The sequence below is a fragment of the Eschscholzia californica genome, unplaced genomic scaffold, assembly GCF_041429995.1.
Source record: "Eschscholzia californica isolate CP2 unplaced genomic scaffold, dmEscCali1.0.p SCAF_4, whole genome shotgun sequence".
NCBI lineage: Eukaryota > Viridiplantae > Streptophyta > Magnoliopsida > Ranunculales > Papaveraceae > Eschscholzia > Eschscholzia californica.
Window position 1 is genome coordinate 14611217 of NW_028238461.1, and position 19218 is coordinate 14630434.

The 19218-nt window shown below is 36.1% G+C and overlaps 2 protein-coding genes across 2 annotated transcripts; one reads left to right on the forward strand and one right to left on the reverse strand.

The window, feature by feature from the left end:
- Nucleotides 1–4336: 4336 nt before the first annotated feature.
- On the forward strand, nucleotides 4337–5258 carry LOC147543014 (uncharacterized). The gene has a single exon (XM_086638381.1). The coding sequence runs from the start codon at nucleotides 4484–4486 to the stop codon at nucleotides 5003–5005; it is 522 nt and encodes a 173-aa protein (XP_086494507.1). The 5' UTR covers nucleotides 4337–4483; the 3' UTR covers nucleotides 5006–5258.
- Nucleotides 5259–15417: 10159 nt separating this feature from the next.
- On the reverse strand, nucleotides 15418–17849 carry LOC147543015 (small ribosomal subunit protein uS4y-like). The gene is made up of 3 exons (XM_086634373.1): nucleotides 17743–17849; nucleotides 17016–17397; nucleotides 15418–15792 (listed from the first exon to the last, which is right to left on the reverse strand). Exons 1-3 carry the CDS (start codon nucleotides 17768–17770, stop codon nucleotides 15609–15611), a joined length of 594 nt encoding a protein of 197 aa, XP_086490499.1. The 5' UTR covers nucleotides 17771–17849; the 3' UTR covers nucleotides 15418–15608.
- Between the last annotated feature and the right edge of the window lie 1369 nt (nucleotides 17850–19218).

A 19218-nucleotide genomic window follows, 5' to 3' on the forward strand; every position in this document is an offset into this window, starting at 1 on the left:
AATTATTAGTAGTAGGCATGTGAATAGGACGGAACTAGGGTACCTATGGGCCCTTAAGACTCCAAATCAGGCATTCCAGACTCCAAACTACTACAAACAATAGACCATCGTGACCTCTAGCTAGACAAAATTGAAAATATTGTACACAAAATCAACTATGGACACTAGTAAGGTAAGAAAGTACTTATGGAAAAATAATCTAATCAGGTAAGATGTTTTGGATTAAAAAAGAATTGAATAATAGAAAAGATAATTTGTCTATCTTTTCATATACCATTTTTATGTAACCTATAAGATGATTTATAAATAACAAAACCTTGAACTATTTCTAAGCAAACCCTCGACGAAGATATCAGAAAGGTGAGTCCGACAAATCCTTGTTGCATGAGCCTTAGCATGGGAAGTCAACATGAGTTTCCTGTGTACCTTGAACTTTGGTTTGGCCCAAACAAAAGCGAAAAGGTGAATTGAAACCAACTCGAGTAAGAGTTCTACTTTGGTCTCGAGGCAGTAAAGATAGCTCGACAACCTTAAGCCCTGCACTTCTCAGGACAAGGGGAGGGTATATCTATCCGAGTTAAGCTTCACAACTGGAGTACTGCTCTGGTTAAAGACTCAAGGTAGGGAGATCAATTAGAGTAAACGCGGTCCCTCGAGCTCAGAGCTTCTGAACAGAACAACAATGAAGCGGAAAATCAAACAGAGTCAAGACCCATTTTCCATACGCAAACTGTTATGTGTCAAAGGATATGTCAGTGTCAGAAAATACGAATTTATAAGATATTAACCTCCAAACGGCTATACACACGTACTATCATCAAGACTGGTGTCTTACCGCCGCAATATTCCAAGCGTGCTCTGTCGCGGTCATCCAAACCTATATAAGCATACAATGTTTGCACAAAAAGGAATCAAATGTCATCTTCAATACCAAGACTATCGAATTATTTTCTTACATTGCAAAAGATACCCCATCGATTTGGACGTCAAGTATCTTGTTCATATTCTGCGGGCTTTGCCCCACCTGAATTTCATCTGTAACACCTGAATTTCATCTGTAACTCAGGGAGAGTTCATCATCTGATGGGAAGTCTGGATCATAAGAATAATATCTGGAAAAACAACTTTCTGACATCTTCAGCTTAAGTGGTTTTGTGTTTAAGTCTCCCCCGGTTTAACGGGGTCAAGGTAACTCATGAGACAATATCATGAATATCAAACCTAGTTTTTACAAGACCTTGTCAAATCCCTCTAATTGGTCAGGCTTATAGAAAACCCATCAAATTTTGCGTGTCTAGATTGCTCATTTTCATAGTAGTTTGGGCCTTTTGGATCGCATACTAGACTCTCTGGCTAACTTTTCACCTCTAGTTAAAAGGTTGGAAATAAAATGCAATTTATTTGTACAAGAATAGTTAAAATAGTGATAATGTTAGAAAGTGGCTTCCTGATATCAAGGAAAAAGTAACCTTCGTAGTCTTGATTGATTCAATGTTTGTGCGTATGTGCAAAACTGACGCGTACTACTACGATCTACTTGTTAAGATCTTCACATGATCAAAGTTCATCAAGTATTGGCTCAACAAGTATTACAGAATGCAATTTCCATCTACATTTTGTATAGAGAATAATTTAACATTTTTTGCACAAATGGACATTTTTTCTATACAAACGACAAAAAATTTTTAAATTTGGGTTACAATCTGTACACCACATTTTAGAGATATATGTGACGATATACATTAGACACCTAAACTAATACAAATGTGAGTGAAGTTTTTAATTTTTGATCCACAAATTTACTTTTTGTGCCTAAATCTAAATTTTCGTCCCCCAACCATAATTTTTGTTAGCATGTCTTACTTTTGGACTTGTTCTTTTAACATGGCAAGGAGTTGTCACATTATTTGCTTGTTCTCTTCTTACTTTTTGTCTTCATGGGGGCATTTGTACTCTAACCTCAAAATACACATATTTTTGTCTCCATGACTTAACACTTTTTCAGCTTTTGTTTCTCAAAAGTCTAAACCCCCCATCCCCCTTATATCTATCTCTTTCTTTATTAGAAACTAGGGTTTGTATTTCTACTCTCTCATTATATAATCCATTAGAACAAAAACAGATTTTTGGAACTTGAACAAAATCAATACACGACGTGGCCTAAAGAACTACGTGTCCCACGTGTATAATCCATTAGAAAACTGACACTTGTCAAAATTGCTCACGTGTCCGGTATCGGAAGCTTAAAATCATGAAGCGGTCCAGCGGTGGATTTAAAGATTCGTACACAATTTTCAACCAATAAAAAATGAAGAAGTTAAGCTACGTGTAATAATACCTAGCGTTTGCCGACCGTCCTTATATTTTAAGTTACTTTAAATTTACTCCCTATTATTAACTTTTTCCTATGTTGACCCCATTTATAAACCAAAAACTCTACCCAGCCCGTCACTTTTAAACCCCCACTTGAACCGTCTAGAGAGAACTCTTGTTTCTCTCTCCAAGTGACGTTGTAGGTGAGAGGAGAGAGAAACAAGAGATTCTCTCTAGACGGTTCAAGTGGGGGTTTAAAAGTGGCGGGCTGGGTAGTCTTATTGTTTATAAACTCTCTTCCACCTCTGATTTGGCAGCCAACTAGGCTTACGTATATCGCCAAGGGATGTTCATGTGATCTTGGGTTCGATTTTTGTCTTGTACTTCAAATTCAAGAGGACTACTATATTATAAGAACTAATTTTCCTTTCAACAAAAAAAAAAAAAAAGGAACTAATTTTCGAAAAAATTAATATTTTTTGTTTGGTACCTAAGTTTTTTGCATTCTTTATTGTTATATTTGTCCAAGGCTTTCCAATATGCTAAAATTCTCATGCCACAGTAAATTATGTAATTCTGCAATTCAGAAGTGAATCATTTAATTATAGGGTTGTGGCTAAAAGTTTATTGGTTGATCGAGTATTATAATTTCGTTGGTGTCTTTTTTAACGAATTAAAAGATTCTTTTTACACAGGAAGTAATAAATAAAAAATTGAAGTAACAAAATAAGAAGAAATAGTAAATTATTTACGAATCCAAGTCTAACAAATGACGTTGCTATATAATCTGCTTAACTTTTTTCTAAGTAAAACTTGTAATTTATAGAAACTTTTCTTTTTTCTAAGTAAATTTCTAAGATAAAGATTTAATATTTAGATTTTTTGCTTCTATGAAAATAACTAGATAGAGATACTTTTTCCATCAAATTTCTTTTTTATGAGATATGAAAATGTCACTGGCTAGCAAGAAGATTCAACTCTAACATTCTTCATGTGCGGTATCGAAAATTAGGATTTTGAAAAGTGACTGCGAAAGTCATAAGGGGTTTAAACTCTACCTAACAACTTCATTTTAAACTCGAATCCAATAAATCTTGGATTTTCAATTTTAGAAGGTTGAACTTGGTGTCCATCTACAAAGCCAAACGGTGGTGGACGTGTACCCCTCGTTTATTTATTCTTTTGAAAAGTGACTGCGAAAGTCATTATAATTGCATTAATACATAAATGAGATGTGATAAACACGATAACTGAAAAATTTAAACTCTAACAGAAGCAGACTTATTTGTACCTTTTAAACCCAACTAAATAACGACCTAAAGCCAACTGAAACTATGAGTCTATAGTCTAATCAAATAACTTTATTTATACTTTTTATAACTCAAGTTTAATAAATCTTTATTCCACCTCCTCGAAAAATGGAACATTAGACCGCTAGAGTTTCTGGATTTATGTCAGCACTATCGACCATTTGGGCAAGCAATTTCACATGTAAGGAGCTGTGCTTTATTATTCAACTGTTTTGAAAGATGTATACCTTGCATGTAGATTACTATAATACCCCCACACATGCAGAGAAAGCTGTTTCTGAAAGCCCTAAAGATTTAAAAATAGGATAGGTGTGGCAGCAAGCGGCATGCCTGGGTCAGCCGAGTCAGCCGTCTGTCTCATATCATATATACTCCACTTCTCGACAACATATCCGTTTACTTCCACCCACTATAATCGAAAATTTTGAGATCTGTGTCATTAATAAACGGCTCAGATTACAAATCAAGAAAAAGAACAACATCTTAACCGTTAACGAAAATAACACGAGAAAACCAATTTACCAATATCTCGCGATAAATATACTTGTCGTAAATCTAATACTACAAAAAAAAAAAAAAAAAAAGATAAGCAAGCCACTTGGAAAACGCACGTCAAGGTTTTGGCTCCACGTCTTTTATTTTTCGCCTGTCTTTTCGGTCTCTCCATCTTATTTTTAACTTTTTCTCTCTCTACTTTCTCTCTCTAGATTACTGATTTTGACCACTACTTCATATCTTCCTCCATCCTCCTATATAATACCCTTCTCATCCAACTCTCTTTCCTCAAACCCTTTCATTCATCCTACCACTACAACTACAAACAAACACAAATCTCTCTTACTTTCTCTCTCTAACTAGAAATGGCTGATTCAACACTTAAACGTTTAAGAGATGAAACCCAAGTTCAAGAACAACAACAAGAAGATATGAAAAGATACAAATCTTCTTCATCTTCTTCTTCATATAATCAGATTCTCAATTTTCTTGAATCTGAAGAGGAAGAACCCATTGAAGATATATCTTCTTTAATCTTAAGTCTTCAACAAGAAATTTCCTATTCCGAACCTAGTTCCGACCCACTTACCCAACCTATTTCTGATGATAATAACCCTTCTTCCATCAACAATCTTGAAGAAACAACTTCATCTTCTTCTTCATCTTCATCTAATGAAGAAGAAGATAAAGAAAGGGTTATGAGATATCTTCTTGAAGCTTCTGATGATGAACTTGGAATTCCTGAAATTAAATTTGATTTAACAGAACAAGAAGAAGAATATGAATATGAAGGAAGAAGTGGGTTAAATGTTTATGATGGGTTATGGGAGTTAGAAGATGAAGCTGCTAATTACTATACATTATTACAGTCTGAACTCTTCTTGTAAGGAACAAAAAAAAAACCCTTTTCAAAGATGATTAGGGTGTTAAAAGGCAAGAAATTTTAATAGTAGGGACTGAAGTGAAAATATGACATTGAAGGAGGATTTTCTTTTAGATTTTTCAATTTTGGGATGACTTCGAAGAAAATGAACTCTCAATTCGTTGTGGCTATTGTAATTATAAATCTAGGGACCTCTATTAGTTTTAAATGAAAAATGGAAAGGAATCTTATATATTTGTGAAGTTTTTCTTCTTATACTCCTAATAGCCTTTTATTACTTTTTAGTCCCTGCATAATTTATTGGTTTCTATTTCCCCCCAACGCCAAGCTTCAACAATAGATCCGCAATTGACAAGTAACAACATGCAAGCAAAGCATTTTCTTTTTGCCCCTAGATACGACCGAATTACCATTTTGACTCCTTTTTGAACTACTTATTGTTTTGTGAATGTTTTTAGCGCCTTTCAAAAAAAATTCAGTCCCAGTTCGGCCCCAACTTCAGCCTCTCTTTAGGCTTGAAATTGTGCACGTGAGAAATGCTTGTGTGGAAATTTTTGTGGAGGTACATAAACGTGTATGATCGTGTGTATATACGAAACACGTGTGTTTGAATTATTTTCGAATAATAGTTTTTCTCCAAATTGAGAAATTATCCAGAGACAGACATATCAGTGGGTGTATTTTCATTATTAATTTTGTGAGTTTTTGTTAGAGTTAAAAAAAAACAAATTAAAATTTAGAAAAAAAATTGAAAGTAAACGCATTTAAAAAGTGGAGATCTAGTCGTAGGATTTTCTCCGTTAGAGATGATCTCCAACGGTCATGTTGGGGATCTTCAACCGACTCTAAACCCTGGATCAGCTAGTTGGATCTTCCTAGCTGAGGATGAAGTTACTTGCAAGATAAGGGCAACTGTCGGAACTAGTCCGGAACTCCTATGACTAAAACTAATAGGGGTAGGGAGACTCTGTTGGCGGAGATTTGAGTTGCTCTTAGTCTGGACAAGAACCATTTTGAAAACTAAAATGTGTACTGATTTTGTATCAGAATTGAGCTTTTCATCACCCTTACACGTTCAATGCCTTTTATTAATTACTACTAAACTTTTTTTCTTGATTGACTCGTATCTTAAACCTCCCTTTGGGACTACAAAAATACTTTGCCAGTGTTTTGGGTCTTGGAGAACAATGTGGTGTAGTCAAATCAAAATATCATTACAAACGGACCACTCTAAGTCTCTAACTAGTGGTTGCAACATAAAAGAAATGTTACTTAAAAAACAAAACATAAAAAAATATTATCCTGTTTTGAAAGGTGGTGTTTACTGTGTAGTTGTTATCTCCTTTAGAGGTAAAATATCCAAAGACTAGCATTTAAAATGCTTAATTGGAAAATTCTTCTTTGCCCTAATTGCAATTTTTATAAAAGCCTTATTTTTCAAATTTTATGCTTAGTTTTTAGGCAAATTCTAACTCTTTGTAATGTAATAGTGTATTTTTTTTTAATATGATACATTGTAAACCCAAACATTTTTCTCTCAATAAAAAAAAAAAAAAAATCAAGGTTAGAATCTTACTATTATGAGAAAAGCAAAATCAGGCCAATTTTCTACCCTATTGATGAAAGCTATAGATTAAGATTTTAGCATCACCTCTGATGTCCCATCACCACATAATGTTATTAAAATGGAACACTAGTTAAGTTACCCAAGTGAGTCATTCCAAAAATTTTGTCGGTCGAAAATAAACAAATCAAGGAATTGACATCACCCGGAGGGGTGAAGGAAGGAAGATATTATTTCTAAAAGAGAGAGAGAGAGTTAGGGATTTTAGCCGTGAGTCCCGTGACAGATGGGGAGTTACACATCAATTCATAGGTCCCTGGCGTATTGGACATGCCCAACTCTTTCTTCCTAAATTCAACATCACATTTGTTATATTTATGATAAATTTACACCATTAAAAGTGAAGCCCAATGTGAAGCTTATCTAGTGGGGTAATAGCATATGATTTTGTTCCAAGGTATATTGTTTTTTTTTTTGCCCTACACATAATAAATTCAGATGGCCAGCTTTCAAAATGTTTTTACAAATTTCTCTCCTTCAATGGTTAGTTTTTTTTTTTTCTTTGATGAGAAGTTCAATGGTTAGTTAACTTTCGTTAAAATAATAAAAATAGTTAGTTAACTTTAATGGAGTAGTATACTATTATATTTACTAGGTTTCCTCCCCGTCCTACGGACGGGGAAGATCCCTCTTGGCTAACGCCTGAGAAAATAAATAAATTTAGATTACAACATTCTTGGAAAGAGAATAAAGAAGATAATGGAGAATAAATAGGGAGAGATATTAACCAACAGTTGTAAATCTGACTGAAAATGGTGAGGGAGAGAAATACGTGGGAAGTTAAATGGGAGAGAAATACGTGTGAAGTTAAATGGTGAGGGAGAGAAATACGTGGATAGTTATGTAGGGATATCCTAACCACTTTTGGTCGTTTTATACTATTACCCGATTTTATAACAGCCATTAGATGTGATCTTTATGAAAATCCCAATAAAAATAGACGGTCAGACTTATCCCATGGATAACCGACTGAGCTGTTTTAATATAATAGATAAGTACTTTTCTTTTTAGTCATTCACTTTTTTTTAGCGAGAGTATGGTCGTTGATAGACACCCAATCGACAATTTTTTTTTTTTAACGAAGGTTGTGTTGTAGGTGATTGGCTGACTGCCTACCGCTGACCGTACTCCATAAAAGAAGAAATTTTGAACGGTATTTTGTAAACTCGAAAATATTTATGACAAAAGCCACATTATCTCTTGGGAGTAACGGTTATTTTCATCTGTGCCGCCTCGAAATCGTCACAATCAGTTGAAAAAACAATACTTCAGTCTCTAGGGCTTTCTGGCGTTTGATCATAATAGATTAGGCGCCTAGAACAATCAGATAACCCTAACTCATAACTGAATCGGGGTTTTGATTCCCATTTTGAAACCTGTTGGCTTTTAACGTCACGTTCGATCCAAATCTAACACCCATTAGCTACCTATTGAGATATGGAAGATATATTAATTGTGCTAACTATTAATATAAAAGATAAGGAAGATATTGAAAATATAAAAGATATGAGATGGATCGAGATGAAGAGATCTGACGATCAAGAAGAGTCCAAGATAAGTGAAGATCCAAAAATATTTAGTTTCGTGTATTTAGGATATTTTGTGATTATCTTTAGTCAAAGATTATATTCTTTCCTATATATTATTTCCATTACATAGTTAAAAAAATATCTTCATCTCGAGCCATCTCATATACTGATATAAGAAATTCTATCTTCTATGCTTTCTAATATTCTGGATTAGTCTTGATCGTCAGATCTTCACCTTCTCAATCTGTCTCATGTATCATGCATCTAAACACTACTTACTCTATACCATAAAAAATTTTTTGATCCATATCTCACTTTTTTTTAATTAGAATTGAAGAAACTTTGACTCTAAATTCAAAGAGCTCCACAGTAAGAACGCGTAGACCTCCCGATTTGACGAGTAAGACCCTTTTGGAATTTGCAAAAAAAGTTTAACCGCTCAAACATCATTTTTAGAACATTACTGAAGAGGAGTACCAATTTTTCGACCGAGACTAACACAATTTCGTACATAAAACAGTTCCATTAGGCTATGGGCATGATATCATTTTGGTAACGAGAAGACCAATCCTCAAAATACTTTAAGTAGTACTCTTTTTTTTTTGAACTACTTTAACTAGTACTCTAACATAGGGGTGGGAAACGGGCCGGGCTCGGGTACCCGTGGGTACCTCTATCTCGGGTTCGGGCGGTCCGGGTACCCACACTTATGGGCTATATAGCTTAACGAGCGGGCTCGGGCCGGGTAGATTTAAATATTTTCTGCACAAAGCCCGCCATGGACACTAGCCCGCTAGTTCGCTGACGGGTTTCGGGCGGGCCGGGCTCGGGCACAATCACTAGAAAAAAAAAAGAGTTAATTCCTATATGGCCCCCTACTTTGTGACCAGCTTCCTTTATGGCCCCCTTTTTTTCGTAAATTCAAATATGACCCCCTATTTTCAAGTAAATGTCATTACTACCCTTCTTAATTTTAAATTTAAAACATTTAAAAAACATTATTTCCACCTCACCCCTCTCTCTCTCTCTCCACCTCATCTCTCTCTACAACTCACCCATCTCTCTCTCTCCAATTCACCTCTCTATCTTTCCAAGTCACCTCTCTCTCTTCCAAGTCACCTCTCTCTCTCCCTCCAACTCACCTTCATCTTCCCCGTTTAAGGTCGCCGGCCGGAAAATTTTCCGGCCGTCGACCTCCAAAAAAAAAAAAAAAAAAAAAAATTTCCTCTCATCTCTCTCTCTCTAAAAACTCCGGCGAAGGGGGTTTCCCTTCGCCGGAGCTCGTGAACAGACCAGATCTGCTTGTGAAAGGTCTGACCTTGAAAGATCTGCTCGTGAAAGGTCTGCTTGTGAACAGACCAGATCTGGTCTGTTCACGAGCTCCGGCGAAGGGAAACCCCCTTCGCCGGAGTTTTTAGAGAGAGAGAGATGAGAGGAAATTTTTTTTTTTTTTTTTTTTTTGGAGGTCGCCGGCCGGAAAATTTTCCGGCTGGCGACCTTAAACGGGGAAGATGAAGGTGAGTTGGAGGGAGAGAGAGAGGTGACTTGGAAGAGAGAGAGGTGAGTTGGAAAGATAGAGAGGTGAATTGGAGAGAGAGATGGGTGAGTTGTAGAGAGAGATGAGGTGGAGAGAGAGAGTGGGGTGAGGTGGAAATAATGTTTTTTAAATGTTTTAAATTTAAAATTAAGAAGGGTAGTAATGACATTTACTTGAAAATAGGGGGTCATATTTGAATTTACGAAAAAAAGGGGGCCATAAAGGAAGCTGGTCACAAAGTAGGGGGCCATATAGGAATTAACTCAAAAAAAAATCAAGTACAAAAACAGAAACACAAAAATCAAGAACTTTGGTTAAGATCTAAACCAAACTAAATATGTAAAGAGAGAAAGACAGATCTAGCAAGATCATGAAACTAAGAAACTAAAAAAGAAAACAATCTAATAAAACAGAGAAAATATCTATACAATCCTAAGCCATAATGGTTTAAAATTATAGCTTTAATTCATGAACGGAAAAGATCTCTAACATCTAAAACAAAAATGTTAAAAATCATAACTTATGCACAATTTTTCTTCACCATTTTTATGGATCATCATCAACTCCTATCATAGATAGAGGGTGAGATAGATACAAATAGAAAAATACAGAAAACTATACACAAAATTACATAGAGAGAGCGAGAGAAGTTACAGATCTTAAACGAAACTAAAGACAAACAAGAAACATATATTATCATCATCACATGAGATGAGAAGTTACATATCTGAAAAATACATAGATTACCCTTTAAGAAAGACGAAATAGACGAAGAACAAACAAGAAAAAGATCGTTACAGATCTAAAAAAACTACCTTCATTTACACATCTAAAACGAAACAAAACTAAAAACACCACCATCATTTCTTAAACCTTGTTTCTTAATCAGCAACTATCTCTCTTCATTGTGATTTCTTTAACCTTGTTTCTTCATCACCGTCTCTCTCTTGGCTGTAAAAGCTATCTCTGATTTTGGGTGGTAAGAAAATGGCTAGGGTTAAAAAAATGGGAAATGATAGAGTGCCCAGCAATTTTGCCCATTAAATTGCCCAACTTTCCTTATTTAGAAATAAAAGCGGTCCCCACCGTAGTCAAACTTTGAAAAACCCTTGTCTTTTAGTGATTCCACATCAGCTGGGCAAATTAATGGGCTAAAAACTGGGCACTCTAGCATCTCCCTAAAAAAATAAGCCTTTTATAATGTAAAACCCTACAATAGTGGTGCCTATAGATCGTGAAAGATGGGTCTTATGAGTCGGGTAGTTATAGCGGGTCTAATGCTCGGGTAATATGATCGGGTAAGGGTTTTTTCGCGTGAAGCCCAAGCCCGCCCATTATCTAGAGGCGGGCCGGGCGGGCACTACCCACGTCAGGCTTCGGGCGGGTTTTTTTCCCATCAAACTCGGGCGTTCCGGGCCGGGTTTCGGGCTACCGGGCTAAATTCCCAGCCTTACTCTAACATACTAGTTCAAGATTTTTGACTGACCTAAATATATTTTTTTATAATGCACAATCCATTTTACACGTAAAAGATCGCCACCAAGTTACATTATTATATTTGAACCGTTGTATACTCTAGAATTGCAAAGACTTGTGAATGCACTAAGGTCATGTTTGGTGCGCGGGAATGGAATGTGATTCTTGGGAATCACATCCTCGTAACGTGATTTTTGGGAATCACATCCCCGTAACGTGATTCTTGGGAATCACATCCCCGTAACGTGATTCTTGGGAATCACATCCCCGTAACGTGATATCTGGGAATCACATCCCCGTAACATGATTCCTGGGAATCAGATTACTGTAGTTTGATGTTTGGTTTGACCAGGAATGAGAATTTGATTCCTGATATATTCCTAATTAAGTGTTTGGTTAGTATAGGAATAAGAATGTAAATATTTGTAAAATATCGCTTTTACCCTTACTTAAACTACATAAAATACACATCAACTTTGTTGTATATTAAAATAAGTATTATTTATTCAAATTCGTAGATTTGAAATAATAACACGATACGCCAAAGGGTTAGAATTTAAAGATAATAAATAAAAGTCTAAATAAAAATTTATCTAAAATAAAATTATGTTCGTAAACCTAAATAGAAATTTATTTAAAATTAATTTTTGTTCATAAACCTAAATAGTACTTATTAATAGCAAATCCCACAAGACCTTACTTCTATTAGAGCTCTGACCGGAAGAGAGAGAGAGAACGAGAGAGAAGTCGTGTGGTGGTTTGGGTTTAAAACCCTAGTTTAATCATGATTTATATATCACACGGTAATTTAAAAATTGGTAATTCAATATTTTGTTAAAGATATATTTGTCAATAAATATTAGTATATGTGATTCCGGGGGAATGGAATCACAAACCCACCTCCCCCTGAGTTTGCCATTACCCCTTTTTGAGGTAATCACATTCCCAGGCCACGCCATTCCCACAAGCCAAACAATGATCTGGAATGTGATTTCCGAGAATCACATTTCCAGGCCACGCCATTCCCACAAGCCAAACAATGATCTGGAATGTGATTTCCGAGAATCACATTCCATTCCCATGCTATTCCCGTGCGCCAAACACAGCGTAAAGAGTTTTCCTTAGTGGCGACCCACTCGGTCATAATCCATCTCTAGTCTTGCATCTCAATTTCTTTATGTCATGGACATATGTGAATATATTATCTATCTCTAGAATCCACTTTTTATCTTCTTGGTGAAGTGACCTTTTGATTTCTCACCATTAAGTCATTCACCACATCTGCCTCAGACTTTGCCCACATCTCAATCTAAATTTTGGAGCACGCGGTTGTAAGCCTAATTTAGAATGCATAGAGATAAGGAGATTGATAAAAGACCAAAATGTTATTTGGTCAAAATTTACGAACGGAAGGTTAAAAACTGATGTGATTGGCTTCCATCAGCCATATAAGAGAAAAAGTCCGGAACAGTACAAACAAATGATATCAACCTCGGGCATGTAGTGGACCCCCAATCTCAGATCAGATATCATTTTCGTATTGAGAAGACCAATCCTCCAAGTATATAAACTAGTCTAATATAATAGTACAAGATTTTTGACTGACTTAAAAAGAAAAGTTTAATGCACAATCCATTTTACATATAAAAAGGACCATCACAAAGTTTGATTATTATATCTGAACCATTTCATACTCTGGAGTTGTAAAAACTTGTGAATGCACTAAAGAGTTTTTCTTAGTGTCGGCCCACACGGTCATGGTCCATCTCCAATCTTGCATCTCAATTTCATTTATGTCATGCGCATATGCGAATTTATTATCTATCTCTAGAATCCCCCTTTTTATCTTCTTCGCCAGGTGACCTTTTGATTTCTCGCCATTCACCACATATGCCTCCGACTTCGCTCACATCTTAGTCTAAATTTTGGAACAGGTAGGCCGAATTTTGAATGCATAAAGATAGGAGACAGAACAAAGACGAAAATGTTATTTAGTAGAAAATTTAGGTCGATGAAAGGTTGAAAACTGATGTGATTGACTTTCATCGCTGGAGCCGTATAAGAGAAAGAAAACCCTCCAAATAGTACAAATATATGATATTAGCCTTGGGCATGTAGTGGACCCCCAATCTCGGATGAGATAGCATTTGTCTAGAAGGAAAGAAATGTTTGAGATGTGTACAATGGGGGAAGAAAAGTGGGTCCGGCCCATTGATGTGAAGTCACGGGTGGAAGCAGGCAAACACGCAGTATACGTGATGACAACTTTAATCATTTTGCTCCGCACTATTACTTTGGGGGTTTTCTAGGGTTTCTCTCTTTCTTTCTTATTCAAACTCGTGACTTTTTATCTGCAACCAAATCTATACTAGTCAGTAAAATCTCTTTAAATTTTCAGGAAGTGATATAGGTACTACACTAAATTACAAACCCAACCCTCATTTCTTGGACTTTGTCCTTTGATTTTTTATCAAAAGAAAATGATTTTTTTTTTTTGTTGACAGAATCAAAAGAAAATGAAGTAGTAGTAAGGAACTGACTAAGACCAATTTGCCCGAACCAAAAAATATTAGACTAGACTGGCTTAAAAACTAATCAAACGAACCGAACCAAATCGGTTGAGTAGGTTCGACTTCGACTGTTTGACTTTGACTAAATGAAAATTAAGTAGCAAGAAGGGTGGTTATATTGAGAGGACGATAAAGAGGGCGGTGAGATACTGAGGGAAGGTGGGTGACCGAGGAGCAGAGAGAGAACATTGATAAAAGACTGAATCCGTCAGGAAAAACTATTTTGAAAACACTTGTCAAAAATACTATTTTCGTGTCCACCACTAGAATGGTGATTTGACCAGCTCCAATTAGTTGTCCTATGAAATGGATTGACCAATTGGAACTAGGGAAATCAGCAATTGTCCCGTAGTTAGTCCAAATTTTCGAATTAAATAGCATTTCTTAGATTACACACCATGGTGTGGCATAAACTTTATCTGGATTGAGTGTCGTTACGATGTGAATAACAAAAAAGCGAAGTCCATATAAAATTCCCAACCATTTTTCATTTTCATTTCCAACTCAATAAAATAGTTTTGTTGTAGAAATGAAGCCCAGTAAGGAGCATGCATACATTTGTAGAGGGAAGTTATATGAGCACTGCTTATTGTTACAAAGCCCAATCCCTATACAAGGCTAATAAGGATACTCCATCAAAATCCAAAGCTTCTAAGGCCAACCCAAATTTGCCAATGGTTTAATTTATCTTTACAATAGTGAATGAGCTTATTTATATAGGCTTTTGAATTCGTAATATTCAGTAAATGTAGTAAATATACTGTAGTCAACATCAATTTAATTTTTCAAGTCATCGTCACACATCAATTTATCGGTAAAACTCCTAGGCATGAATCTAGTCAAAAGATAAAAATATCATTTTATGAAGACTTAGATGTGTGTTTGACACGCATAAGTTCCTTGTTAGTAAAACCCTGATGGGAAAATCTAGTGGAAAAAAAGTAGTACAACTGCGTAGAAGTCCAATAACACCAATTATTTTTTTATAATATTCTACTCGGACCAAGTTCTCCCGTTGATTACTTCATGTTTAGATTCAAAACATCTTGCTATTAACCGCTAGACTATGTTTGTCGCATTCTGATCTCATACACCTATTTTCAAAAATAGTAGTCAACAAAAATTTAGTAAACAGAGTGTAGTTCTCATGTGATTGTATCTTTTGGATGTTAATCTTGCTGAGTTTCTTCGCTTTCAGTACATGATACTTTAATCTAAACAATGCATCATGCGTGCAACATTGTCTTCGTAGATGATTAGGTGTGTTTGTGACTGGAGAGAGATCAGATGAATGTCATATATATTACGAATGTCCTGCCACCACTATTATTTTTAAGATCGAAAGAACCTCTATCTATAGGCTTTTGAATTCAATTTGTTGAAGACTTGGTCCAAGTTTAATGGACCAAGAAAGGCTTTTCCTGGTTTTTTTCATCCTAGGCATTAAGGGAAAGCTTCTAAGCCCAACCATGGCTCCAGGTTGGTGTCTCCGAGTCAACCAAGTTCTTAGCCCCAAGTGCAAAACCCCAAGACAGTTGAAACCTGAGAGGAAGAGAAACTTAAAAACAGGGAGCTCAAGTCAAGAGAGGGTTGAGCTATAGACAGAGATATAGAGTGTAAAGAACGAACAATCAACAATATGCCAGAGATTATCTACGATAAAACCTAAAAACAACAAACTTAGCAACAAGTTATATTACGATAATGTCAATATTGTATAATAAAGATATAATTCAAACAAAACAACTTCTGACATTTAAAAGAAAAGAAAGGTTCAAAAACTACGAAAACAAAGGACTTAGAATCATAACCAAGTGAAAGACTACGACAATTCCCTACCACGACTGGTGTTGAAGATCTTAATGAAGAACTCAATCCTCATCCTCCTCATCGTCATCTCCACCACCAGCCTTCTTAGAAGCTGCCCTTAGGTTCCTTCGCTTCACTCTACCAGCGCGTCCACCTCCGAGGGGACTTGTGAGTGAGAAGTCGATGTGCTTCTGAGAGTCGACTCTCACCATGAACGATGGAATGTTTACTACCTGCCTCCCAACCCTGTCAAGACAAGCACCGACTTTTTACATTTGGAAAATTTCAGTATAATAATAATCAACATGTCCTTCAAGAAATCTTGGAGCATGATTATATAAACAAACCAAAACTAACTAGTTCTGTCTGAGAGTTTCAAGATGGGGGATGTTGGGGGAAGGGCTATACCTAAAGTTACTAGAAGATTGGTTTCAAGTGGGAGTGGTCTTAGCGACTGGGTAAAGTAAGACTCTACTGTTATCTCAGTTGATTTAAGAAATCTAGACAAACTAAATGATCGTTCCTGATAAGGTAGAGTGTCTAAGAAATGCATCAAATAAGCATACCATAGTGATTAGTGACTACTTGAGCAAGCCTGCTTTTCAACTACCCAGCCACACGATCACATTTCAACAAAGACAGAGTAAATCATTTGCAGAAATGAAGGATATTTCGAAGATATCATATCTAAAACCTAAATAGGTAATCTAAGTGTATAAAATTTGTATATATACCATATACAAGCTTATAGTTAAAGATAAATGCAAGAGGCAGGTCATTGACATGTCGGACATTGCAGATAGGTTCAAGTTTCAAACTACTGTAAAGTAACCTACTTTACCCAGAAAGGGAAAAAATTGCAAAATTTGCTTCAACCGAATTTTCACCATGTATCACGATAGTAATGTTTTAAAATACGTTTTTGCTCCTCAAAGCGGTTTTCTCTCACAAGACGAGGCGGTGCCTCAAGGCGTACCCTTAATGCGTAAAAGGGGTAAACTATTTTTTTGTTAGGAAAATGATATCAATTATGTAAGAACATAAAATGATTTTCTACTTTACTACCATAATTTAAAGTCCCAAGTGTTTAATATACAACAATACTAATAATTTTGCGTTGCCTAACAACTCAGGAAAAACGTGTGACTTCAGATGCACGCGTTTTATTCTCGAGTTCAAAATTCAAATACCTACGCCTCAAGGCATCAGGTGGCCGCCTCGCCTTGAGGCATACATCTCGAAAGTTAACATTGCATGATAGAATGTAAGAAACGGTATAAAGCAAAGGATCATAGGGTCTATGAATATACTGTTACGAAAAGAAAGTTGGCATCCAGTTACTTATCTACGAAAGATCATTTATCGCGTTTTAACCAACTCTAACAGTTGCAAAAGAAACAGCAGAATCAGGTAAAATTAAATTTGGCTTCTACAGAATCGTAGTTGTATGATAAAAACAAGATCAATACCTGATATGCCTCTGTCTAATGAGGACACGAGCATGGTGGATCGATTTTGCCATACCCGACTTGAACACGAGAGTCTGCAGACGACGCTCTAGGAAGTTCTCAACAGTTAGAGCCAACACGTAATCGAGCTTGTTCTGGCTCTCGTCCAAAAGCCCATATCGATTCATCCTTCTAAGAAGAGCTTCACCTTCAAAAATCCTTCGTGGGTTTTTCTCATCAAGGGTAAGAAGCATTCTAGCCGCATTACGGATACGACTTAGAGCATACTGAACCCTCCAGAGTTCCCTCTTACATCGTAGCCCGTACTCTCCAACTAGCTTCAGCTCAGCATCAAGACGCTCTTTCTCATATGGACGACGGGGCTTTTTGAAAGTCTTTCCATCTGGAACAAGACATCATTAGGATTTAGGCTCATTTCCAAAATTCAGTATCCAAAGAGAAAATATTAAACCTAGGGTTTCAGGTAGTGATGGAATAAGGTTGATCAGAGAAATACCCTTAATGTTTAGCTTGACCTAAACAATATTGCAGATAACAAATTATAATCAAACAAATTCTGGGTTCTAATTGATTGAATCAAGATCAGTATCAATCAAAACAAATGAAATAAGGTATGATCTAGAGCTGAAAAAGAATACAAATAATACAACAGGAATTATATGACCCAAGTGAAACCTAGATAGAAAACTAGGGTGAGAAATGTATGAGAGAGAGAGAGAGAGCTTACAATTCCTGTAGAAGTTAACGTGAACCATGGCTTCCTCCTGCTAGACTTGAAACAAGAGATCCCAGGAAAAAAATGTTTCAACTTCTTATACAGAAACCATAAACCCTAATCTTTCTGAATATAAACCTAGAATTTAGAAATGGGCCGGGTTGGCATTTGACTTTTAGGCCCATGACTAAAGTGTTAAAGACGCCTCCCTTGCAGCAAATTTTAGGGATTTTATTTCGAGCCCAGGCCAGGCTCCCTTGACTTATTAGTCCCACTCACTTTTTTGTTGTTGAAGAATAAGTCCATTTACTTGAGAGTTGAGACATAAGTTTTTGCCAAACCCAACCCACATAAGTTAAAAAACGACTACGATTCCCTCTTCATCATGCCACTATCGCCTCTCACAACCACCATCCACAATGTTCTGTCACCACCCGCGAGCAAACACTTGCTTTGTGACAAAGGGACGTAAACCCCTTCATATTTTAGTGTTTTGGTAAGAAAGAGGGTGAGAGGAAATGGTGGTGTGAAGATGACTATCTTTTTTTTTTTGTTTTTCTTTTAAGAAATTTAGGGATTGTACAAGAGGTTTCCGTTGAACGTCAATTTTATTTTTTTTTGTAAAAACATATTTCATTCAAATATAAAAAGTTCAATACAAACGGGTGGATTTTTCTGTAGTCCAAAATCGTGATACATCGCGACTTAGACTATAACAAGCGAGTGAATGTGTTATTGTGTTACACAAACCATTATTTACCAAATAAGGTATTCTTTTTAATGTTGGTAAGGAAGGTGGATTTGAAGGATTGCGATTTGTGTTTGTCTATCAAACAGCCTCTAATAACACCATATTCCACTGGTTATTGTTAAATGTTTAAAGGGTTTACATGATTAAGATAGGCTTCTCCAAAGGAGTGACAACTTAAAGAAATATGTGTCGACTGAACCCATGTCCACTAGGAACGAGTGACAACTTAATGAAATATGTGTCAACTGGACCTAAAGATGAGGTTGATAATTCTTGTTTTCATTAAACCTCTCTATTGTGCCTTAAAGACACAATACGTAGGGGAAGGTTTAAAGGCGTCCTCTATAAGTGTTGAAGGTGTCAAGGTGCCTCTCTCAATGCACATTTGAAGAAGGGGAGTTTGTGAGGGAAGGAGACGCCTTTACCACTTGTCGGGAACGCCGATAAAACTTTCCACACGATAAAATTGTCTTTCACATCTGACTTAGTGGAAGAAAACATTAGAGAATAAAAAAGAAAAAGAAAATGAGCTCATATCTTACATATTTGTCCTCAATTGTTCAGAGAGTAGTGGATACCCGTCCCACAATATGTCATCTATATCATTGCTCAGTGAACTAATACAAGCGAATAGTACTTGAAGAATATCTAGTTCTTCAACTTTGGCGATGTTGGATTATTATATCATTGCCCAAAAAGTAGGCGTGCTCATATTTGCACATACTTTAATCCATATA

Coding starts and splice junctions, on each gene's coding strand:
- LOC147543014 (XM_086638381.1), top strand. CDS start 4,484: ATGGCTGATTCAACACTTAAACGTTTAAGAGATGAAACCCAAGTTCAA.
- LOC147543015 (XM_086634373.1), bottom strand. CDS start 17,770: ATGGTTCACGTTAACTTCTACAGGAATT. Junction 17,398..17,742: donor CGTTAACTTCTACAGGAATT/GTAAGCTCTCTC, acceptor GTCTTGTTCCAG/ATGGAAAGACTTTCAAAAAG. Junction 15,793..17,015: donor ATTAGACAGAGGCATATCAG/GTATTGATCTTG, acceptor TTGTCTTGACAG/GGTTGGGAGGCAGGTAGTAA.